The sequence below is a fragment of the Vidua macroura genome, chromosome 5, assembly GCF_024509145.1.
Source record: "Vidua macroura isolate BioBank_ID:100142 chromosome 5, ASM2450914v1, whole genome shotgun sequence".
NCBI classification, from domain to species: Eukaryota; Metazoa; Chordata; class Aves; order Passeriformes; family Viduidae; genus Vidua; species Vidua macroura.
The window spans coordinates 22,232,025-22,257,536 of NC_071575.1; the positions used below are offsets into that span (position 1 = coordinate 22,232,025).

The 25,512-nt window shown below is 40.0% G+C and overlaps 1 protein-coding gene across 2 annotated transcripts in view; it reads left to right on the forward strand.

Moving 5' to 3' along the window:
• The window catches only part of LARGE1 (LARGE xylosyl- and glucuronyltransferase 1), a 269,021-nt gene that overhangs the window by 229,382 nt on the left and 14,127 nt on the right, over positions 1-25,512 (forward strand). For both annotated transcript variants that reach the window (XM_053977660.1, XM_053977661.1), the window contains 3 exons: positions 4,860-5,015; positions 15,288-15,451; positions 19,713-19,991. In XM_053977660.1, coding sequence (XP_053833635.1) covers positions 4,860-5,015; positions 15,288-15,451; positions 19,713-19,991 — 599 coding nt within the window. The remainder of the gene's footprint in view (positions 1-4,859; positions 5,016-15,287; positions 15,452-19,712; positions 19,992-25,512) is intronic.

Genomic DNA, 25,512 nt, shown 5'->3' on the forward strand with positions numbered 1-25,512 from the left:
AAATTGTGAAGTGCTCATGGGCTTAATTAAGGATATCTGTTCAGTGCCTTGCAAAATTAAACTTCTTTAAGCTTGAATTTAAGCTTAATTTATTCTTATTTTTTGCCCTTCAGTCTGGAAAGCAGGTGTATAATTATACAGGATATCCTGTGCTCTCTGATTCTGGAAGAGCTGAAGCAGAGCAAGAAATTTTCAAGATGTGTCTTCGGGTGAAAAAATGAAGAGATTGTGATTAAGGAAGCATTTGGCTAAATACTTCTTTACTTCTTTTTGAGAGAGAAAATGCTTCAGGGGGAAAAAATGGTTAAAGATACCTGTAGAAATAATGTATTCATATTTATTGTTTGGTGGTTTGAACATCATGTTTGAAATATTTAATCTTCCCACAGATTAAATGCAGATGGTAATGTAAGGATGTTTGCTAGGATTTTTGTTTTCGGTATATTTCCATCCAGATAACTGTTCTTAGAGCCTGCCTAGACTCCCCCAGCATATAACATCCTCTCTTCCCTCCCATCTCAGATCCCCCTGCCAGTCCCTGAGGCTCCCACTGTGTCATCCATTGAGTCAGCCTTGGGTCAGAACCTGGGGAATAAATGGGAAATATGGATGCAGTTAGCCTGTTTTAGGCCACAAACGAATGGATGTGTTCCAGGAGGCTGGCTGTGTGTAATCAGGGAGTGGTAATGGTTGCTGATTAACTAGGATGGTATTAACAGAAATGTGGATAGTGCCAAGTTGCTTAATGACAAGTAACCAAGTGTTAAATAGATGTGGAATTTTAAATTCTGATCTTTCAGTACTTAAATTGCTAAATGAAGATTAAGGAAGTGTATTTTCTCATAGTCCTCAGGAGGCTGTGATCAAGAGTGGGAAGGATCTGTAGGTCAACTTGAAGGCTAGTATTGTTCCTGAGTTGTCTACCCAGATAATGGCACTGGAATTTTATATTTCTAGCTGTGGTTTCCTCTGTAAGCCAGCAGAGCTCTGGAATAACTTAGAAACTAGAAGAAGAAATAAACACAGTATTATGATGCTATTCAGCCTTGGAACAGGGATGTTGGAGTAATGAGATTTTCAGTTTCTAGATTCACTTTCTCTCTTTAATGAGTCTTCAAACAAAGTGATTTTTTTTCCTTCTGATTTCTGTGTAGTCTCTTGCCAATTGTTCTTTTTTATTTCTCCAGTCAATTTACTGTTGTGCACAGTAAAGTCTCTAATGCAGTGACCATAGCTTTACCTGTACAGTCTTTATTGTGTACCTCACTGATGCTCATGACAGTCTGTACAAGAGTGTCTTGGCCTGCACAAATTCTGCTGTAGCTGGTGGTGCAATAGACCATATCAGACAGCCAGAACTGAATGTGAGTTTGTGGGCTGACATAAAAAGGAATATGGTCTTTGGATGTAGTGTTGTGTATCAGGGTGAAGAGTCTTGTTGCTTTTTGTAACTTGCGGCGGTTCGTTGTTTCTCCCGGCTCCGGGCACCACCTCCCTTCAGATCTCGGGCTTGCCACTTGCTTCCGCGTGCCGTTGCTGCGGCACGCCGGCTGGGGCTTGCCGGGTTCTGTCGCCCGCGTGAGGGCCTGAGGCGAAGAGGGAAGGAATGTCCAAATCACCCACGAGGGAGGTGGGAAGGTTTTATTGGCTGTGGAGAGCTGCAGTGGAGGGGCCGTGACCCGCGCTTCCAGCACCCGCATGGGGGAAATGGTGACCAGGCCGGGGGGCGGGGAGGGGCAGGATGATATAGGGGGTGTGACAGGGAGGGCAGACACCCTCCTGCTCAATTGGGACAGGCACCATGGCGGTGACATGAACCACGGTGACCAACAGAAACACGGCAGGGGCGGACACGGGGCTTCGGGGCGAGTGGGATTGTGGGGTCGGGGTGACAGACACAGAACTCCCGGGACTGGACAGGGGAGGGGTCACAGGAGTGGTGGGGGGACGCTCCAATAGCAGGCAGCTGGATCTAACCATCGCGGGGAGCAGAAACACAGGGGGTGCACGGGGATACACAGGACTCGGCTAGCTAACATAGATTAGAACCCCTAATCTAAACCCAAACCCGCGACGCAACAGTAACTTGCTGTTCTTTTTTATGCTTTCGTACATCACATAGTATTTATCTGGTTGCGTTACATTTGAACAGCAGCCTGCTTTTTTGCTGGACCTGTTCTGTGGTTTTTCTACCTCAGGTCATCCAGATGGTTGCATAGTTAGTCCCTTAATGTTCTTTAGCACATCGTTTTAGCACACATTGGCATGTGCTGTCCTTCTTGATTAAAAAGTGAGCTTGTTTGAATAGTCATCAGCTCCATTCAGCTGTGTGCAGTTCACTCCAGGCTCCTGACATCACTGTACATGCAGCACCCTGACACGTTTCAAATCTGATCAGATCTGAGGCACCAGCTAAGCCCTTGATACTTGCCAGCTTACACACACAGCAGATCCTGAAGCACAGCAGCAAAGAGCCTCTGCACTGACAACTGTAGTTGTTTGGATTTGAAATCATCTCCCACACAGCTGGGTGGAGACATCAGCAAAGGCCTGGCTGTGATGTGACACTGTGTGTGTTGATGGGAATTTCCTGCAGTACCAAGGAGCCTGTCCTGTGAGAGTTTCTGAGGCTATCATCATTAGCCATGCTTGTGTTCATGGTCCCCAGGTCTCTGGGTACTCAGAGTGCTCAGCAGCATTAGGATGCTTGTGAAGATGAGGATGCTTGTGAGTATACAAAAGGAAACACATGAAGTGTAGGAGCAGTATGGAAAGCACACAAAAGGTTTTTCTTAACAAATGTTTTTTTTCCTGTTTGCCAGCTTCTTAGTTTTCTTTGATCCACTCTTAAATAAGTACAAGTTACCAGCAGACAGTTTCCATTCTATGCCTGCTCGTAAAAATGCATGCTGGTACCCTGTAAAACTGTTAAATAGCCCCTTAGGTTCCTTCAACCCTGTGCTTCTGTTACATGTGCCCATTTCCCTGGGGTAGGATTCAGTTGCTGAGATTTTTTCAAGCATTAATGCCTCTTGCTGCAGTTAAATACAGTAGACGAAATATGTCAAATTCTTTTCAAATAAAGGAGATTTTGAAGATCCATTTTTCGGTGGAGAAAATCTGTTATCTTATATTTATGCCCTTACTTACCCAAAGCTCTTTTCATCTGTGTGGTGGTCTGTATTTTCACCACATGATGCAGCAACATGTTACTGCGCAGTTATGCTACACTTCTGAACATCTGGACAAATGTAAACCAGCAAAGAATGCAGCATTACCTGCGACAAATATCTACCCCAAGTCATTTGGTCCAAATAATTTCCCAAATTGATGCACTGTGTGGATGCATCATAATCTTTATTTAAGGTGCTCCTATAACTGGGAAAAGCAATTTGCCGGTATCTGAAATTGTCTTCTTTCTCTACAGGTGCTTTTCTTCAAGTGTTTGTATGGTTTTCTGACACCCTAGTAGGCTTAGCAGTTAAATCCCAGGAATGGATAAAGCTTTTCTTATCAGGAGATATTTCATGGGTTTTGGGTAGATAGAATAGAGTGCCATAGCTTTTATGGCAGTATAAATATTCAGTGGAGTGACCTGTTGTTTGTTCCAGCCCAGGCAGAATTCAGGCGGTGTCCTGCTCTTTCCTCATCCAGTCAACTCCCTGGGCAGCAAATACCATGGTTTCAGAGAACTCCCTGTTCCTGTGGAGCTGTGTTGCTGACACCAAGGGAACTGTGTTCATCTTCTCCGGGCTGCTCCTGCCATGTGTGCTGTGCTTCAGCTAGCTGTGTTCCCTGCCTGAGCTGTGATGTTCAGAGCAAAGCTGACCATGGTGCTGCAGCTCTGTGCTGTGTGTGAATGACACGGTGTCTTCATGCAATTAACTTAATGGATTCAGAGAACTTCCAGAACTTTGAGCTTGGAAACATTCCCAAGGGAGACTCTTGTTTTTAACCTCTTCAGAACTTACAGGAATAAAACTGAATACAAAGAATTTGGTGATTTTTTTCCTCATGTCTAAAATATAGCCTCTATAAAATGAAATCATTCCTGCAAGCCACTATCGACTCCTTCTTGGATTTTCCTTAGGGCCCCTTTCGCATTCACACTGGCAGCAGCGCAGAGTTGCATCAATGCAAATGAGGATCAGGCCCTTTATGCCAGCATTACAGTTTAAGTCCAGGCCACTGTGACAGTCATCTCTCATTAGAAGAGGCTAAATATCTGCTAGAAATTGGAACTCAGAGGGTGAGAAGTTGTACTGCATCGCTGTGTTGTGTTAACGCAACAGAGATCAGTCTTGTTTAAATGAAGCAATGGCAAAAAGGAAGTCAAATTAAATTCAGTCCTTTTTGAACTATTTAAATGGGTATGGGAATTAATTTCAAGCTGCTTCTTCTCAATACCTCACCAGGAAAGAGGCTGCCTGGCCTGAAACAGGGAATCAATTTCATGAGCAGAAACAGTCATGTGGAAATCTGAGATTAATGTTTAATACCTACATGGCTGTGTCCCTTGTCCTTCCATCTTCTTCAGCAGACTCCATAAACTATCAGCTCCATGATTAGAGTTGTGAAAGCACTTATGAGGTGCTGCTTCTCAACATAAGAGTATGTTGAGAATGTGCAGGTGATACCATGGAAGAGTTTCCAAGCACATCACCTCCAGAGCGTGTAGTTACTTGTGGAAGATGCGGCAAAGCCTTCCCTATAAAAAGACAGAAGGAAGTCTGGGTAGCTTGTGGTTTTTTTTTCCTTCTGTTTTTAAGAGGGCAGCACACTGAACACACTTAAAAAGAGCAGATAAAGCAAATCTGTATTCTAACAGCAGGATGTCTTTTCTCTTTTTTCCCTCTGAGGTGATTCACTGGAACTCACCAAAGAAGCTGCGAGTGAAAAACAAGCATGTGGAGTTTTTCCGCAACCTCTACCTGACATTCCTGGAATATGATGGGAATTTGCTGAGACGGGAACTCTTTGGCTGCCCCAGTGAAGCAGATGTTAACAGTGAGAATGTAAGTGGGATGTTTAAGGCTTGATGATACAAAGGGTGGTTCAGACAAGGCACAGGATTTCTGAAGACTTGGAGTTGGTTGTGGGGGTAGTGCGGGGCAGTGGAACTCGAGGGAATTAAAGGCAATGCTCAGATTCCCAGAGAGACACTTTGCAAATCATTTAATCTCTCTGTGCCTCGGTTCCTCACCTGTAAAACCATTGTATTAATCCCATCTTTACCCTGGGTTTTGCTGCTTTTTTTGGTCTACTTTGCCCTTTTAAAATCCCCGACAGAGGTAACATCACAAGCTGAAAATGAGGATTTGGACACTTATTCCATTAGGCAGTTTTGTAAATCTCACTCTTAAATCTCATCGTGATTTCAGCTGGGATAGAGTTAATTTTTTTCCTTAGTAGCCAGGGCTGTGTTTTGGATTCAGTATGGCAGACCTGTAACTTTCCAGGAGGTCTTGTTTCTTGCTGTGTATTTGTTCAATATACAGTGATGTCAGTTTTATCTAGTGGGTACTAATGCACAAATAATGAAGAAGAAAGGAAAATACCAAGACTGCTGGATTTAGGTCTGTGAATTTTTGCTGCGCTGCAGACTACAGAATGAGCAAATGCTTCAAGGTACACACAGGCTGTAAGACTGCAGTTTTTTTCTGTATATCCCTTAACCAATCAAGGCAGTATTTATGTGTATCTGCATAAAATTTGCAATCAGAACCTTTCAGACTAAGCAAATCTTTTGAAAATGATTGAAATCAAGGATGTTTACCCACAGATGTACATGTATGTGTATGCCTGTGCATTAGTACATACAATTCCAAAGTAAAAAACTGTTAACTGAAATTTTTATACCCAGATGTATATGAACTCCTTGTGTGTAATGTGCTTTCTGGAGATTTGTAGACCAAGTGAAAATTTTGCCTACATAGTCTGAAAGGAAATAAAAAGGAATCTGTAACACTTTATTTGAGAAAAAAATATTTCTAAAATATGCAACGTTGTCTACATAAAAATCAATTAAGCAAAGCCAGTATCGTGTACACATTAGCAATTAAGAGGTAATTGACAATCAATATCATCATTGAGGCTGGTAGTGTTTCCATTTAGCTTATGAATAAAATGACCACAGGAGATGCCATTCCCATATTTTTAGATATAGCACTAAGAGATTGGATAGATATATTTTCACCCAAGGCACAGCTTCCCAGACACTTTATTTTACCATCTCATTGTCTTCTGAAAGGAGTGGGGCTCAACTGGGAGAGGCAAGGAGGTGAGGGAGAGCAAGAGAGAGAATGAGAGAGAGGGAAGCCAAGTGCACCACCAGAGCAAAAGCACATGGAGGGAGAAAATCCTCTGCAAGAGGCTTTTAGACAATCAAGTGAACTCAATGTGATAAAAGACCACTAAGAGCCTTGCCCTTGGAGACATCAAGATACAAGAGACAGAGTAGAGGGTGGAATAGGAAGAGAAAAGGTGACTGAAACATTAAAAGAAAGACAACAATACACACCTTTATAATACTTAGAGAATGCAGGTTAAAATTATGCTGATTTCACAATACGTTGTGTGGGTTCAAAGAGCATGAATGCAGTCATCGACTTCTTGCTGTATTTTCCAGAGCTCTATAAATCCTTAATAAACAGATTTGTTCAGACAACAAGTTCCTTGGGAGCAGTGCAGAGCAAATGCAAGTTCTTGTTGTAAATGGCAGTCCCTAAAGTTTAAAACAGCACATTTTACTGAACTTGTATCTGGTTGACAGACACTGGAAATGACTAACTGTTCAAGCCTGTTTCTTATTCAAGACAAGTAGAATGCAATATGGTGTATGGTATGGCTTGTGTCTGAAAAAGAAATGTAACTCATTCCTCCATCTATAAATTTTATTTTTATACATATATATATATATATATCTCTAAAAGGTACTGGAAAAGATCGAGCTAGACATACAAAAATATGTGATTCCTAATTTGCCAAGAGGCACCAAAAAGTTAACAGCTGTCTATCGAAACAATCAGATGTAGGAAAAAATCCAACTTCAGAAAACTTCAGTGTAGTCACTTAGGAGAAGATATTTGTATTATTTGCCCTTGATATAAACTCCCCTCTAAACTTGATTATGTCCTTTTATTGTAGAAAATAGCAAGTAAGTTTCAGCTTTGAAGTTATGAGACCCTAAGAACAGGATTATCTTGAAAACAACTCTTGCTCTATCTGCTGTAGCATATACAGTGTTGCAGGTGTCCTGTTAAATACAGCACATTCCTGTGATCTATTGCAGGATTATTTTCAGAAGCAGAGCATCATGTGAGGTGAGGAGGAAACCACTGTCATTCCTCCCTGTACAAGAATTAGGGGTCATGAAGTGGAAATAGCAAGTAGCAGGTTCAAAACAAAGACATTTCACTCACAATGTGATGAAGGTTTGAGCGTGAGGAAATATTTCTAGAAGTCTACATATCCTCAAAAGTTACTTTTCTTGGAAAGCTAATCAATCAGGAGCTTTTAAGCTTTGGTGCTGGAAGTCCTTGGTTAAGAGTTTTGAGAAGTCCTCACTGTACACTTGCCTGGCTTTTACACTCCCTAGGCAGCCAGCTGACAGCTGGAGAGAGGATACTGGCCCAGGTGAGCCTTCAGTCTGACAAGATGCATTCATAGGCTTCCATTAGGATTCATAAGCATTAGGATTCATAAGCTTACATAAAAGGCTATCATTTCTGTTAAGTCAGGTATGTATGAAGTAGGAATAGCTGATTAAATTATCTTTTCTTTTCCTATTATTTTTCCTTTTTTTCCTGATTTGAGACTGGCATCCCCAAAACACAATGGGGCTTCCTTACGTTAGGCTGTGTACATGGGTAGAAGCTGCTCCCTCAGCTGCCTGTGCTTCTGTGCACTGTGGAGCAGTGGAAAAAATATCAGAGCAGCTCTGCTGTTTATAAATGGAGAGAACTACTTGAGCACTAAATTCACTGAGCCCTGCTGTGGAAGAAGCAGTGGCTTCAGCTGTGAGTCTCACTCAGAGTCTGGCTGTATCAAAACATACCCTTAAGGTCTTGTTCTAATATACCAGCCACTGTTTTTCTACAGCTTAATATTTGTAGTGATGTTTTATTTACAATTCAACCTGTAATTAAGGGATTCCATTTCTAATGCAAATATCTGTAGAACAGTAAAAGGAAGTGTGGCAGTGGGTACTGTTGGGCTGATTCTCTTTCTCTGAGGCCCCTTTAAACTTCTCATCAGTACAGAGATGGCTTTAAAATGAATGTAAATTACATATCTTCCCTTTTTAAGGGCTCTTAACAGTGCCAGAGAGATATAAAGGGGCATTAGTTTAAAAGGTATTTGGACCTCACTTCAATCTCTCTCACCCTTCCTCTGTGTATGCATGTGAATGCATGTATGCTTAAATATACATTATGTCTATATGCATGTGGAAGTACCAGTACTTTTCTTTTTGTAATGTTTGCTATGAAAGTATAATACCACAGAGTGAATTTTAAGACATCTGAAGGCCATCTTCAGATAATGTACTGTATAGTCATAATCTAATCAGATGCTGATCTTCAGTTTCACCAGATAAGACTGTTACTAGGTTCCAAAGCATTGCAAATAGGAGTGGATAGAACAAGTAAGGGCTCAGAAACTGAAATACTGGAGGCAAAAAAAAGCCCACAGACTGGGATAATTTCTCTGTTTATGTAAAAATGCATATATGTATGTCTATGTGTACATGAATGCTTCATCCTTTCCTGAAAATATTCAAGCTAAAAGACCCTCTACGTGGCAGGAAGAGGCTGGGAGCAGGAGCTTGCCATGTGCTAAGAGTACCCTAAGTCCCCCCTGTTCAATATGTGCTGGAGTGAGGTCATGTGAAACAGACTCTTCTCTGCAAGTTGGTATTACAATCATCCCTTTGTCCTCTGTGCAGATTCTGGGTGGAAAATCCAGAATACGAACCAAATCCTCCTGTAAACACACTCATTGACTTGAGTGGGCCTTAGAGCATGTCCTTAGTCGCTTCATACTACTTATTCCATGCTATTTCCCCTCTTTCTTATTTTGATACAATGTGGAAGATTTTTGAGAAATCCAAAAAGGCAAAGCTTATAATAATCTCAAATTTGAACATTTTCTATTGGCTTTTAATGCCTATATCCAGCATTTTTTTCTAAATGACCTGCTGTAAAGCCCAGAATATTTCAACAGGATCTTCCAGCCAATCTCTATAGTTAACTCTATGATATAGTTACTTTAAGCCTGATTTTAGACAAAAACACACACTCAACCTTTCAGCATTCTTATAAAACTTCTTTCCTGCAGACAACTTCTCACCAGGTACTTCTGCCAAAGCATTACATCTGAAGGTTCAATGGAGCATCCCTATCAGTGAAACCTGTGTCCTGATCCAAAGCCCTGGGGCAAGATCAGTGGGAAGTGTATCACTCATTCTGCTCAGTTTGAGGAAAGGACAGTAGAATCCCATTAGAGAAGACTTTCAGGAAAAACAGGAGAAAAAAATGTCTGAAGGTTTTCTTCTCAAATTTTCAAATCAGCAATACAAAGAAATAGTGTAAAAAAACTCCAGCTTCTCCTGAACACATTTGCTTAGATGTGTACTTACATACTAGGTATGTATTTACTTAGTTACTTCTTTTGTGCAAAACCAAGGATTCTTAATATGAGCAAAAGGCTGTGCATGCCAGCTTAGAGTATCCACCAGAAAAGAGGGAGATTCTAGCAAGGTACCACACAGTATAAACACTAGTAACAAATTTAGCAATTTCTGAGTGGCTAAAAATAGCATGTAAATGAAGCTTCCAAGTCAGTATCACAGCCCTGAACTCGCAGTCAAACTGATGCTTTGAGTACCCTTTGCTCCTGCTGAATTTCAAGAGTACAGTCTCATTTGTAAAACTGCAATTTAAAGTTACTATTTGTGATGTCATAGTCTTTCTCTAGTAATAACAGATGGTATATGGCAGTTTTGAGGTGAAATCCTGACTCCCCCAGCTGTGTTGTTTCTATTATTGTAACTGTTATTGTTATTAAATGCTGAGCTGGCAGACCATCCTGTTACTTGCCTGAAAGTTGCCATTATACTGCTTTCAATTGTTTATAATATTATTAAGTGGAGGAGGACATGGACTGGGATTTTTTTTTGTCACACTGTTAAGCCCTTTTTCTTTTCTCACATTTTTTTAACCTGAACATGAGGGAAAGCTTTGAGGTTTGCCCACACCAAAAGTTCTGATGACCTCTTCATGAAAATACTCTATACCTGAGAGAAGGAGCTGACTTTTGGGCCAGGAACATGTCTTTTGCAAACCTGGTGACAAATTAGGGAAATTATAATGCAGAAATGTTATGGCTTACAGATTGCCAGTAGTGTTTGCTTTGATTTTCAGGAGGTTCAGGTCTCTGGAGACTCTTTATTAGGAGTGTGCATGGATACATCTGACCAGATTTTATATATCTCAGTGACACAGCAGGGCTGGGCATGCTTCAGGCAGGGGACCTGGACAAAGAGTGGTGTTTTCTGTGACTGTTCCCTCTGAATCCTCCATGCTATGTTCTGACTGGATGGTAGAGCTGAGAGCAAGAACCTGTATTTGGTCTCTGCTCTGAGGGACATCCATTGCCCTCAGTGATGACCGAGCAGTAGGGAGGAGAAAAAGTCCAGATTCACATACAACAGAGATGAAATCCAGGTCAAAGGCAGAAAGGAGAGTGTTTGTCCCAGGAAAAGGAAAGGACAGTTGGGTGCCTGTAGGTATAAGGAGCTGGCAGACTGCTTGAATGGGGAGCATGGGACGAGACACTGGACTGGGACTGACTTAGACCCATAAAACTTCCCACACAAGAAGGAATGGGCCAAAGACTAATCTGGTGCAACAAAAGCAAGGTGACCTACCTGTCAAGACAGTGTGCTGTAAGGAGGTCTGGGAACAGCTCAGCCAAAATGGTTTGCCAAGGGTCTGGGGAAAGGAGATGCAGAGTACTACCAAATCTGGTATCTGCAGCTAAGATCAAGGGGAGCTGTACTTGATATGTAGAACTGTCTGAGATATGCTACGTGCCTAAAAATTGCATTCTCAGTTGTGTTGGATATTTGCAGTCAGGATAAGCCATGATTTCAATTTAGCAGGAGTATTAGTGGTTTTCACATGCTGCAGCAGAATTCCTCTTGCCAGGTAGGTTTGCTCAGGCACTATCCTTTTTGTCCTTAGCACAGCTTTGTTTCACAGAAGGCTCAATTTGACCCATAGCAAATGTACAAAATTTTATGGTGTGGGAGGAATAAAAGTTTAATTGATACGGGATTAGTCTGGCTTTTATTACTGATCATTGGAGAGGCCAGAAGGACTTTATGTAGGTCATCCAAAAAAAGACTCAGTGAATGTTTTTTCCTCTCTACATCATCATCTGTTTTGTTTATGCTATGCTAAAGGCAACTGTTAATTCACACACTTTGAAAATGCTAAATGTTGCAAACCAAATTGCCTACTGGTCGGAACTGGGACAGCAGCTACACAGGAGAAAATGAAACTGCTGCAGTTTATAACCAAATTTTAGTTACATCCTGGGCTGGTGTCAGTTTTCATTTCAGTGGCTGAGTTGATTTTGTGCTGTGAAACTTAACTGCACACACCTGGGAAAAGTAAAGATGATCTGAAAGTTCTAAGTTTTCGTCTAAGCTGCTCAGTTCTTGTTGTGTTAGTGTGATATTGAGCGGGTGACTTAAGCCTAGTGTCGCCTTACCTCAGCTTAAACACTCGATGAGAGAGCCTACATTAGGGGTCTTATCCCTTTCCCCAAGATCTAACAGGCCTCTAGACACATGGCATTGTTTGTTGGTGGGCTTTGATCTTTTTTTTAATAAATAATCCCTCAGAAAATACTTCTTGGAAAAATACTTCTTGAAAAATCTTGGATTTTTAATCTATCTCATCTGATATGAAGTCCTGGGTTTTGGTGGGAAGTAAATTGTTTCAGTGACACAGAAGTTTAGGAAAAAATCTAAGCCAATGACAGATTTGCTTACATTAGTAACAGCCTTAGGAAGGAAGATTCATAAGCAGAATAACCAGTTTGCCAGTGAAAGGTACGTGTTGTGTTGCCCTCTATCATATGGATCTGCCATCTGTCATAGGGGCACAAAACACCTCATCTCATAGAAATCTGTTAGACAAGTAGACCTGGAAGATCAAGGCTAAGTTATTTCTCTGACTAGCCTAGCTTCAAAGACTACTTTTCCTGAGATGGAGCCTGATCCCTGCCACATCTGGTGTCTCAGAGAAATAATATAGCCCATATTTCTTTTATGTATTTGTCGCTTTATTTGGGCATTATGCATATCATAATTAATTTTTATTTTTTCAACCAAGCTCTGAACCAAATTCTGAACAATAGTTCATTTTTATTTCTGAGTCAAGTTAGCATCATGATGCTAATGAAGGCACGTGTTGTTTTCCACAACAGTATTTCCTAGGACGATATCTACCCCACACAGTCGGAACATAATATATTTTTCAACTGCGAGTGTGTTTCCTAGGGGTGACATTTCCCACATGCTAAGTGGCAAGTAGCCTTGCCACAAACATTGAAACTCTTCTAGAAACACACAGTCTTGATTAGCAGGTACTTGCTTATAAGAATACATGCTGTCTCTACAGCTGAGAAGCTTTTGCTGGGTTAGGCATATCATTATCAATGTAATGGAGACATCCATAATGGGAAAAAAATCCACAATGGATTTTATCAAATCCAGCTGATATTAAAGTCCTTATTTTGATTGTGCACTGTATTTAACCATCTGTTTGCATAGGTCTGTCAGCATTCCCATTATAAACACATCTTTTCAAGAAGACATAGTGTGGGAGCAAACTTCAAACCAAGCTAAGAGTTCTTTGTCTTTAAATAATGGATCCACATCATATGTATGTTGTAGAAAAGATTATATTAGAGAAATTTTTTGTTCTCTCCCTCACCTCCATCACCAACTTTGTGATTTGGTGAGTTTCACCATTAAAAAGGTGGGACTCACGAAAAGCTGTGTCTCCTCCTCTTCTCCCACCCAGGGTTCAATAGTGCACAAAGCTGTAATTTAGCTCCAAATGTTATTCTTGAACTCATAATTAAATATTTCTAGCCTCTTAGCTTTCAACCCGAATGCAATCTGATAATTATTCTGTGACTGCCTGATTAATATCTGCTGTGCAATTAAAATCTTCTGGCCTGGTCATTTGTACATTCAGAAGGATAATAAGGTACCCCTAAAATATGCATTGCTTTTGTTTTAACCATTTAAATTTCAGTCACCCTCTCAATAATTATGTTAAGGCCGCACTAATGTCCCTTTTCAAGGAAAAAACAGAAAGACAGAAGATGCTTTCTAGTTATTGTCGTAAATATTGAATTTAATTCAAATATTATTTGAATGTGATTTTGAAAATAGAGTGCAGGCTCAGCTGAATGATGACTTGTAAAGCAGAAAGAATGAAACTCCAAGGATACGTAAAAGAACTCCTGATTTCTATTCCACCTAAAAGAGATCTTGATATCAATACAAGTTTTGCCTGAGTAAAGATTTGTGAAGATTCAGACTCTCATCTTTCTAAAAGCAGTCCCTCTTGAGGGGTGTTTTAAGATCTCTGCAGAACAATAGCAGAGAAGAATGACAACCTGATCCAAAACTCATTGAAATCAAAGTAGGTATTCCCATTATTCAGAAGAAGATTATAGAGTGATGTACAGGAAAATATCAGGAATTATTCCATCAGCCTTCACAGGAAAACATTCAGTTGTAAGCATTGCAGTGTATGGCAACCATTATGCTTATAGTTGCAAGAACAACAGCTCTTCTTAACACAGAACAAAAAATACCTACATTATCCATTTTTCTTCTTTAAGATGGTGAAATTATAACTTTAATCATTCTGAGCAGGACAAAAAGATGTTTATAACTCAATAATCTTTTTTATGAAATAATTTTGAGGTACACTGTGATTTTTATCATAATTTGTAAAATTCCTATATAATGTGTGTTTTTCTCATTTGCTGATGAATGTTTTCCTAATTGGCTATTGTTCTTACAGGATGCTTTTAAGAAATCAGATATAAAAGAAACATACTTTATTTGTAACCTACATTTGATACTACATTTGTACATTTGTAACCTATTTGATACTTTATTGTATTTAACCTATTTGATACTTTATTTGTAACCTACATTTTAGAGCAATAGATACTGAACTCAATTTCACATGTTAAAACCATAAAAATTTTCATCTTCATAACATTTTATTGCAGGTTTGTCTGTTTTTTTCCTTTTAAATGAATGCATTTTCAATATCCTTGCTAGATGGTTGGCTTTAACATCACAGAATCATGTAATCATAGGATAGTTTGATTTGGAAGGGACCTTTCAATGATCACCTAGTCCAACCCCAAAAATAATTAGTTTAGGAATGGAATTGGTCATCTGCATAGACATTTGGTCAGTTTTTCACTTCTACCTTTCCCCAGAGCTAAAGTTTATTCTCATAAAGCTACATGTCTAAGAGACTTGGGATTAGATTGCTTTGAGATGCCTGTTTTGATTTTGAAGAGGCTTGGTTTCCCAAGGGAGCCAGGAAGTTATCTACCATCCTCCAGATTTCTCAAACTAGGTATCCAGAAGCATAAATCCCATTTAAAGGCTTACTTCTGGCACCTCTGCAGTGGAAAGAGCATAAATCTCAAGAGCTGGAGTAATGATCAGTTAGAGATGTCCCATTCCCAGCTCTCTGTCCCTGCTGGTAGCAGCAGTTACTGTTCTCCAGCAGAGGCAGCAGACTGGGAATCTCTCAGTGCTGAATCTGCTGCTGAGTGTTGGCTAGTGGAGAATGTCTGTGACTATTGTGAAACACTGCTTCTAGTAAGGATGAAATGATGCATCACACTGGGACATTAACTCTGGAACTTGATTATTATTCAACCTGTGATTGGTCACTGTTTAATTGCTAGTCTGGATCTTGAAAATAGGTAATACAGGTAAGACATAGAATATATAGACCATAATAGAGGGTCCTGTCTGTGTTATGAATTTACTTGCAAGCCCTACCTTCTAATCTCTTGTGCAGTAACGAGAGGCTCAGGAAAACCTTGATACTCTGTATGTTCCACTTCCATTCCTTGTTGCATCATTCTGCAAGTTCCAAGCCTTCTGCTTCTCTTTGATTTGCTAAAATAATTACAAGGAAATGATGTTTACTTCCACTCTTTCCTTGCAGCTCCAGAAGCAGCTGTCTGAGCTGGACGAGGACGACCTGTGCTATGAATTCCGTCGGGAGCGCTTCACCGTCCATCGCACTCATCTGTATTTTCTCCATTACGAGTACGAGCCTGCTTCAGACAACACCGATGTGACACTGGTGGCACAACTGTCAATGGACAGGTAGGGAACACCTCTTGTTCATCTGGGAGCAATGTTTTATTGCAGGGAAATGCAGCTATGGAGTGCTTTGGAGAGAGAAAAAAATGCACGTCTGTAGAAACCTAGATGTTGTCTGTGCAGTGGGTGACTCCTGGAGCTGAGAAAGTTGTTGCTTGTTGGGATTGTCAGGTATTATTAGTTCATGGAGTTTTGCAGCAACTTAGAAAAAACAGATGTTTGTAATAGAATTAGGCAAGCAGTTGTAGCTGACCCAAGTTTTTGCATGTGTTTTTCTGCACTAGAGGATGTTAGTTTTGCTTTCACTGGCATTTTCCTTGCAAAAAAATTCAATTAGTGATTTTTCTTACAGTAAGAATCATAACTAAATATTCTAGTTATTCTAGTTTCAAATTAGGAAGTTGAAAATTTTACTTTTTTTTTTTTTTACTGTGCTAGTGTGAAATTAAAAATCTCCATCTGAGCAGAGTCATTGCATCTTTATCCAAATGTTGATTTTCAGTAGAACATTTGAGCTTTTAGTTCTTAGGTGAAGTGGAATTTAACTGGTACTTAATTTGAGGGGAAAAATCAATTTTGTGACAAGTTCCACCATTGCAATTACCTGAAATTTTTCAGAAGCTTGAAAGTGCAGTCTGGATCAGCCAGCTTTCTGAAATTTTGTAATTGTCAGCTCTTTTGTTTTCTTCAGCTTCTCAGGTCAAATCTAGTCCAAACTTTGTAGTTACTGCTATCAGAGTGGGTTACAAAACAAATCAGAACTCCTTGAGTATTATCCAGAAACTGATCATTTCCTTCAGCATAGCACATAAAGAATATAACATGGCATGTGAATAACACCACTGCTACACTAGTAGAAGGTCAGCAGTTTTCCAGGAGGGTTACAGGAATTGAGATCAACAAAACATTTACAGCCTGTTTTTAAAATAAACAGAAATTAATAAGGGGCATTCTGTACCACTGGTGTCTCAGCACTGCACATTGTGTTATGATGTGCTGTGCACATCAGAGTCTGTTCTATTGATTTTTAATTGAGGAAACATTTCTTAAGTGTTCACAAACCTTTGAGTAAAAAAATAAAGAAATAAATTGAGCCAGACCCTGAGTGAGTGCCACAGTAAATTAGTAAAGCCGGTGTGTGCACATGGTATATTTTTCCCCCCAGAATTTAATTAAAAAGAATGAGCTGGGGCTCGGTGCTGATTCACTGGCACTGATGCAAAGTCTGAGCATCTGTTTCCCTTTCTGGATCCTCACTGGGGCACATGTTTTTATTGATAGACAGAACCACACATTTTTATTCAGGAAGAACAGCCGTCCTGGTTCTGTGCAGGAAAAATGTTCCCTACTTCACTGGTGTGTTGCTATAAATTATTGATTTGAGTTGGAAATACTTTCTTTCAGCTAAAATCAATAAATAATAACCTACCAAAGAACTGCTTAGCTGCTTTGTTTTCTTTCACATCTTTCAGTTACTGCCTTATCTTTTCCCATCTTCTTTAAACCACTTTTATTAAACTCCTCTGGCACAACTGTAGCATTTAAGAATAGTGTCTCAGATGTAAGGTGACACGGACATAAACAACGTGCTGTACACTACATTCCTAAATTATTCTTTCAAATGATTATTGGAGATGAGGAAAAGCAAAAAAAACAACTCCCAGCATTTCCCCTGGTCCTGTTGCAGGTGAGATTGACATGGCTGTCATGACAGACTTAGGTTTGCCTGTACTATAGGCTTGAGGAATGAAAGGGAGGGATGCATTTTGCAAGCTAACATTGTTGTCTTTAGATGGAAGCTTTGAGACAGATTTCATTGAGGGTTGTTCATTATTGGGTAATTGTCATCTTTTGCAGTGATGGGACATTTCCTTGAATAATGGCTCGGTTGCTTCAGTGTGATTTTCATGTACGTGTTTTGGCTAGGCAGGCTTTTTAAAGGCTCAGTATGTACCTGGGGTTCAGAAATCAGAGTAGGAGTTAAAAAAATGTGAGGTCAGAATAGGGAGAAGGAAAGACATGATTAGCAATACACTGCTTGAAATCTGAGTGGAAATGAGTTGGAAATCAGTTGAGTGTTCTTAAGAAGAAATAAAAAAATAAAGAATCTCACAAAATAATTGAATTCCAGCAAAATTCACTTAGCTGAACAGACCTTTAAAAATTTTACCAACTAAATTATGATCTCATTATTATGCAGTACAGCAGTACATTTGTTTTCTCTAGAGTCCTTAAGAGAACACATTCCTCAATACTGCTAAAATAAACCAAAATAAGTTGGTCATGTCGTGCTTAGACACTCATAATTCTAAGTTTTGTGGTCAAAGGAGACATAACAACTTAGAGAGAGCAGATTATGGAAGATCACCTAGCAGTCCCTTTATCATATTTATAAAGAGCCTGTCAATGAGAACAACACAGTAAAATGGAGTATTCTGAAGGGTACTAAGGTGTCCATCTGGGAACTTGTACCACCAAAAGCCAATTTCCACTTCAGTATCATGAAAAGGTGTGCATTATCAAGTGTGCTTGTTTGTTTAAGTAAGTTATATAGCCAATAGGTCACTGCATGGAGTCCTTAGAAGGCATTTTTCTGCTGTTTTTACTAGGCAAGTTTTCCATTTTTAAAACGATGCCCTAAATTTGAGTGCTGAAAGACTGGAGTCTCCTGATTAGCAGATTTGTATTAGTTGGGAAAAGGCAAAAAAAAAAAAAAAGTAATTTTTCCCTGTTTATTACATACCTTTTAGGTATTTTTATATTGATTTGTGTTTCAAATTCAGCTGTATGTCTCAGGCTGATAATAGTCTTTGTTTCAATAACTGATAAAAAGAAAATTATGTACCAAGTGTAGACTAGTAAGGTAATATCTCATTTCTAAGAAAAAATGATTATATCATCTAGGTATCATCACAGTCATTCAGAAGTCAGATTGTGTGTTTACTGGTATGAGTATATCATTCCCTTTTTTTGCAAGTCTTAGGGAGATAGTAGGAGGGGGAAAATATTTTCTCAGATTATGATAAGGCAGAAAACTTTTCTTGCATTTTGTATAAATATTAATAGAAAAAATCAGTAATGTGGATTTGGAACAGAGTGAAGATAATAATTTTGCATCATCTACTCTTCCCAGTTTTTAATAGAATATCTGGCTAGGCTGCATAGGTCATTTCCCTTCATATTAAATCAAGAGGCTTTGTAATTGGTCCTTGCTGTATTTTTGGGTGACACATCTCAATCTCTAGGCGATAAATTATCCAAAGTGTTTAAATGATTTTGACCAAGTAGGTTTTGATTTACATTTGCATATGGAATCTTTCCTTGTCATTTTCATCAGTAGTATTGTAACTGCTGGAATTTTAAAAAAATGTACATCAATACAACCTGTTTAAGAAATGATTTAATGAAATTTGAGATAGTGCTGAACATATACAAGTTAGTACTTTTAATGATGGTTTTGTCTGAAATGTTCTTTTGATATTCCACAGCAATGCCACATCTGTTCTTTCTCCTCTCCTTACTCCGTACTAATAGTAAATCCCATTTCTATTGATGTGTCATCCCTTTTGTCCTTTTCCCTGACAGTGAGCCTTCTAGTTAATGCACATTTTCCCCCAAGTCAGTATCCCATTGACCTGTCTCTTTTAACAGCCTTTAAGATGTGACTAACTGCCTTGCAAAAATCTAGGGAAGGTTTTCCTAAACAGGAGGTAAAATAATCTGCGGGTCTTTACACCTCTGTCCTCCACAACCTTGTTGAAGAGCAATGTAGTGTGTTACTGTGTGGGAACAGCTTGACCTGAAATGTGAATTGGGCACTAGACAGGGTTGAAGTTTATGAGCCCCCTATCCTGTAAGTAGATCCACATGAACAGAATCCTGCAATTGCTCAAAGCTCCAACTAGATAAGTCCTGTTATCCATGTGGGTTTTTCTGCAGCATCGAAGCTTTAGACAGAAAATGATGGTGCTTTAGGTGTCTGAGTTGTGGATGTGTGTATCTGATCTAGGGCCATATTAGGCTACATTGGATTTAGTGAGATTGATGTATCCAGGGTGCAGTCCATCTGTCCAGGAGGAGACCTCGACTTACCATGTTAAATAATGAGTTACGCTGTCGAAATATTTACTGCTTTCCACAGCATATAAAGTGTCTCCAATCTGTCTCACTTAGAGAAAGATATCCACATTTGGTCAGGTGAGCACAGGCACAGAGTCCTAGACAGGGAAATAGCTTTTTCTTACTCTCACCCTTCCTCTTCTAGGCTCCAGATGCTTGAAGCCATCTGCAAGCACTGGGAGGGTCCCATCAGCCTGGCACTCTACCTTTCTGATGCAGAAGCCCAGCAATTCCTGCGCTACGCTCAGGGCTCAGAAGTCCTGATGAGCCGCCACAATGTTGGCTACCACATCGTGTACAAGGAGGGGCAGTTCTACCCTGTGAACCTGCTCAGGAACGTGGCCATGAAGCACATCAGCACACCATACATGTTTCTGTCTGACATCGACTTCCTGCCCATGTATGGGCTCTACGAGTACCTCAGGTAGTGGACAGTGAGGCAATTCCCACTGTCACCCATGATTTCAGCCTCTCCACACCCCATCCTTTTCACATATTCCTAAAGCGAAGCAGTTTCAGCAGATCTGGAAACGGCAGCTTATAATATATAATATACATGTGACAATGCCAAACAAGGCACAAGATTTTTTAGAGTAGATGAAAGGGCTGTAACTGGAAAGTAAAACAAAATGGTTATGAAAGAAAAAACGCAGGTCTGAATGTGAGCCTCGTTAGCCATCAGGGCTGCAGAAGAACCAATTTGAAATTGAATTGTGTTAAGTGTTATTAAATGTCCAAGAGCATGGTTTATTAGCAGAGATACAAAACAGGCAGTTTCTCTAAACATCTCTGTTCTTAATGTCAGTGGCAGAAAAAACATGCAGGGCATTACTGAACTTGTTGTCTGTGTGACACACTCTTAATTCAGTTCCTTATCTTGAAAAGAGGGTGATGAGTCTAACCAGCTCAAAAATATGACTGCAATGCCAGCAGCTGTCAAGGCAAAGTAATTGTCATAAGGAAATGGGGAGGAGCAACATCAGTGTATATTGTATCATTTTGCATGTGAGCAGGTTGGGCTGAGCAAACTACAGATTTCTGATCCATTAACTGAGCTTTTTTTTAATTAAGACCTTTTTCCCTGCAGAGGCTGGTCATCTGAGGCCAAAGCATAGAGCAAGGAGGACACCCTGTGGCCAGACAGGAGGATGTCAGTTCCTTTATCCTGACCAGTTTTGCTTTTCATCTCTATTCTAATTTGGTAAAAGTTGATCAAAGTTTTCCAGTAAGGGCCTGCCTCTAGGTGTCCCCTGTCAGTTCATAAGCCCAGTGCTTTGGAGTGTAAAGGAAAATATGCTTTCTGCTATCATGAACTTATGGAGGAGTTTCTTTCTTTTAGGTTTAACTCTGCAAGACATGTACAGGGCCAAACTCACTATTCAGAGGGGTGGAGTACCTCTTCTATGAGGAATGGATCAGAGAGTTAAGGTTGTTCAGCCTGGAGAAGTGAAGGCTCCAGGGAGGCCTTATTATGGCCTTCCAGTACATAAAGGGAGCTTAATAAGAAAGATGGGGACAAACTTCTTTAGCAGAACCTGTTGAGATAGGACAAGGCTATGTGGTTTTAAACTAACAGAGATGAGATTTTAGATGAGATGAAAGGAGTAAGTTTTTTGCAGTGAGGATGGCAAAATGCTGGTACAGGTTGCCCAGAGAGGTAATGGGTACCCCATCCCTGCAAATATTCAAGGTCAGGCTGGATGGGGCTCTGAGCAACCTGATCTAGTTGAAGATGTCGCTGCTCACTGCAGGGAGGTTGGTCTAGATTATCTTTAAAGGTGCCTTCCAACCCAAAAAATTCTATGATTTTACAAAAAGAGAAAATAGATCTTTCAAAAAACAAGAGAAAGCTACTTGGGAAAAAAAAGGGCTAGATGACCTTTAGAGATGCCTTCCAGCCCAAACTATTCTATGGCTTTCAAGATGCTGAATTTCAATTGTATCATTGAAGTATTAGCACACTGTGTAAGCTTGTTTCCCTCTTATTTTGTTGAAGTCTTTTTCAAATTTTCAAGCTGTGAGAACTCCAAAATTATTCTGTTCCTTGCACACATCAGCTATCTCCAGATACATGGATGAAGAATTGTTCTTCATTTCTCTGTTCTTCTATGTTAGTGTTGCATACTGCTACATTTTTTCAGATCAGTGCTGGACATAGTAAGGATGGCAGCTGTTGATACTGGCATTTAGTGCTAGAAAAGGAACTTACTCTCTCATGCTGCTTCACAGTGCACGGATGGGAGCCAGCAATGAAAGGAAGAAGAGTGGAGAGAAGACAGAATGAAGTACCACCATTTCCTTGAGATATTACAACCATAGAAATAATTCTCATAAGGTGATATTGTATTACAGAACTAAGTGCACCATGATGGTGCATTGGTGATATTTCAGGAAAAAGCAGAGATGCTCTCTGAGAGCTGCTGCCTCTGAGACTGTGTTATCCTGCCAGCCTTTTTTAAGGCCCGTTCCACCTTAACTCTGGCTGAGAGTCTCTCTTGCCTGGGAATATTGAAGTTGCTAATCTGCTACTAGCAGCTCTTTAAAAAGTGATTGGATTTTTTTTTTTTGTAGCTTTTTCAGTAATGATTTTTCTAAGCAAAGTAGCAGGGAGTTGCATTGAGATTATTTTAAATATGGATACTCTATGTCTTTCTGCATTGACTGTTCCCACTGCCTCTGCAAATAGCTGATTAGTGCTATCTGTCTGAATGGCAGCAATTGTTTGTTAGAGAGAAGTAAAACATTTTTATCCTCATTTCCTCAGATAGAACAACCATAAACAAATGGAAATAGTGTGGTATTTTGGGCATCACTTTGTACAGGATAAGCCAGGCAAGTCCTTCTCATTGAAAGTTTGCTGATTTACATATATTGCATATTAGGTCTCTGCAGATAATATATTCTCAGAAAGAAAGGAATTTTGAAAAATATTTTCAATGTATTTTGAGGGTGTCATACAAGAAAGGTTACAACCAGTTTTGAAGGAGAAGCTGATGGAACTGGTGGTTACTTATCCTGTTATTTATCAGTTGCTTTGCACTTAGATTTGTGCTAATTGAGCTTTTTCATAGCTGCAAAGTAAAACCATTTCAATGTTTTTATCTCCATCAAACACCCTTTTAGTCCTGATTAGTCTTTTGTGAAGTACAAAAGGAAATGTATCATTTAAAGTTTTCCGGTTTACCATAGTTACTGAGGTCATCTTGTCAGTGCCCCAGAGGTAAAGGCTTCTTCTGGTTGTTGCAATAAGGTGTTTGGGTCATCCTACAGTGACCTCTAACACAAAACAGTGAGACAGGCTGCTTATCTACAGATGTCACAGCTAGCATTAAAGTTCTTTCCTGACACATTTGTGTAAAATGTGCCCTTGGCTTCCAGTGACACATTTAGCATGAATTGGGATCCAGCATCCCAACTCCATCCACGGGTTTTATACCTGTCCCTACAACTTGAGTTATGAAGTAGTTCTTCTTATTTTTCAGCATCTCAGCTAGGGAGATAGTTCAGATTGTGCCTATTGGGGCTTCTGTGTTGGTTGCCTTTGTAGTCTATGAATTCATTGCTTCTGCAGAGAGGAAGGGCATTTTAACATGTTTAACACTGTGAACAGGAATTTAACAGTGGGTTGACAACTCTCCAGTTATGACCACAAGCTCAGTGACTGCCATATTTGTAACTTGCAACCAAGCACTAACCAAATCCTGATGGTGGAAGCACATTTGAGTTAATGGACTCTTTATTTTCTTTCTTTCTTTCTTTCTTTCTTTCTTTCTTTCTTTCTTTCTTTCTTTGTTTCTTTCTTTCTTTGTTTCTTTCTTTCTTTGTTTTTTTCTGAGTGTAGTGCTTTAGGATTAGGTTGCTACTTTTTCTATATGAGGATGAGAATTCTGTGTTAATTTTTGAAAAGAACTATGCAGATCAGAAGATTGATATCAACATGCTGGAGTTCATTCAAACGTGGGGAGATTCTTGTGATTTAAGATTCATTTCTTCACTGCTTTGTGAAAAATATGTTTGACTAGATTTAAAATTTAACCCAACCTTCACTGTGTCAGAATGACACACATCAGATCTTTGAACACAAAGATAGCTGGGAAATGGTTTCCTGGACAACACTAGCACAAAGAGAGCCACTCTTCATAGTCATAAATCCTTATTTTGGGGGAAAAGGGCAAGAAAGGAAAGTGGATACTGAATCAATACTACTGAATCAAAAAAAAAAACAGCCCTCATCAGAATAGTGCAAGAATTACCTAGTTTACCCAGTGCTAGCTTGCAAAATAAGCAAATGTATTCCATACATTATCCATGTCCAGCTATTTTGCAGCACCAACAAAATTTTCCTATTCCCAAAGTGTAACAGAACCAGTCAACCAACAAACAGCACCTCCACTCAAAACAGGAGGAAAAGTCATCCCACAGAAAAATGAAAAAGTAGATTTGCTTCCAGTGGAAAGAAGTTAGATTTTCAGCTGGTTATCGAAGGAGCAGACCACCAGCCAAGTTATGAGAGGAAAATGGAAGCTGTGTTTTTCTCTAACAAGTCCTTGTCCTCCCTGCCATTATCACAGTTTAAATGCCCTCTGTTGTCCTTTGTCTCTCAAATTCAACATCTAGATGTCAGCAGTGATTTCTTTTTCCCTTTGCATCCATCTTTTACGTCACCGAGTCCACCTCAAGGGCAAGTGATTCTACTCATAGATCAGTGCTGCTAGACTGAGTGTGTCTGAACTCCCACCTCCACTTTGACCTTACCACCTGTACTGGTTGTGGCTGAGCTTTTCCCATAGCATCCCTCACGGTGCTGTGCTTTGCCTTGGTAGCTGGAAAGGTATTGATGACACACCAGCGTTTTGGCTACGGCTGAGCAGTGCTGGCACAGCATCAGTGCTGCCTCTACATCATTCTGCCCCCCATCTGGGAGTGGGCAAGATCTTGGGACACAACTAATACAGCTGAGCCAAACTGAACAGGGAGAATCCATGCCAAATGATGTCAGCTCGGATAGATATAAAAGCTGAGAGAAGGAGGTGGAAGGCAGGGCATTCGTTATGTATAATGTTTGTCTTCTGGAGCAACTACTATGTGTTCTGAAGCCGTGCTTCCCTGGAAGTGGCCAGACATCACTTGATGGGAAGGAGAAAATATTTTCTATTTTTCTCTTTGTTGATGCACACTCAACCTTTTGATTTTGCTTTAGTGAACCGCCTTATCTCAACATACAAGTTGTTTTCCATCTTATTTTCTCTCCCATACCCAGCAGAGAAGGAAGGCTGAGAGCAGCATGGTGGGCCCTTGGTGTCCAGCCAAGGTCAGCCTGCCATACCAACATGCACCTCAGATGATCACACGTGTCTTGAAAATATTTCTGCAGAGAATGTCCTGCTATTTTATTTCACTCTTGAAGTATCTCCACATCTCTGTGTTTGCCTGAATGCCCCTCAAGCATCTTGTTTCCAGACCTCTGTTTCTCTTCGCTTACCTCACTCTTCATGTTGACCTCTGTCAGTGCAAGTGATTCAGGCTGTTCTGTCAGTTTGTTCCCTCTGCCTTTTGATTTCTTCATGAAGGTACTATCATTTATTCCTTTTAATAGTCCAGGCATTGACAACTATATAAAATTTGCAGGTGACAGGAGCAGCAGGGAGTGTGCAGAAAGGATCGCTGGCATCAACAGCATTTTTGTGGTTATATCCCATATATTAGAGAATATATCCCATATATTAGAGAATAAGTCACATTCAGCACTAGATTCAACACAAGTTGCTCTGTCTGACAGTTTCTGCTGTTACTTGTGCTTAATACCTGTGCCTGTTGGTCAGCTTCAGACTTAAACGTTGGTGGGCAAGATTGTTTCCTACTCTTGGACAGTGCCAAGCACGGCAAGGTCTTGAATTTTGCTTGGGCCTTTTAAGCTCTCCATAAAACAAAGTTATAGTAACAGC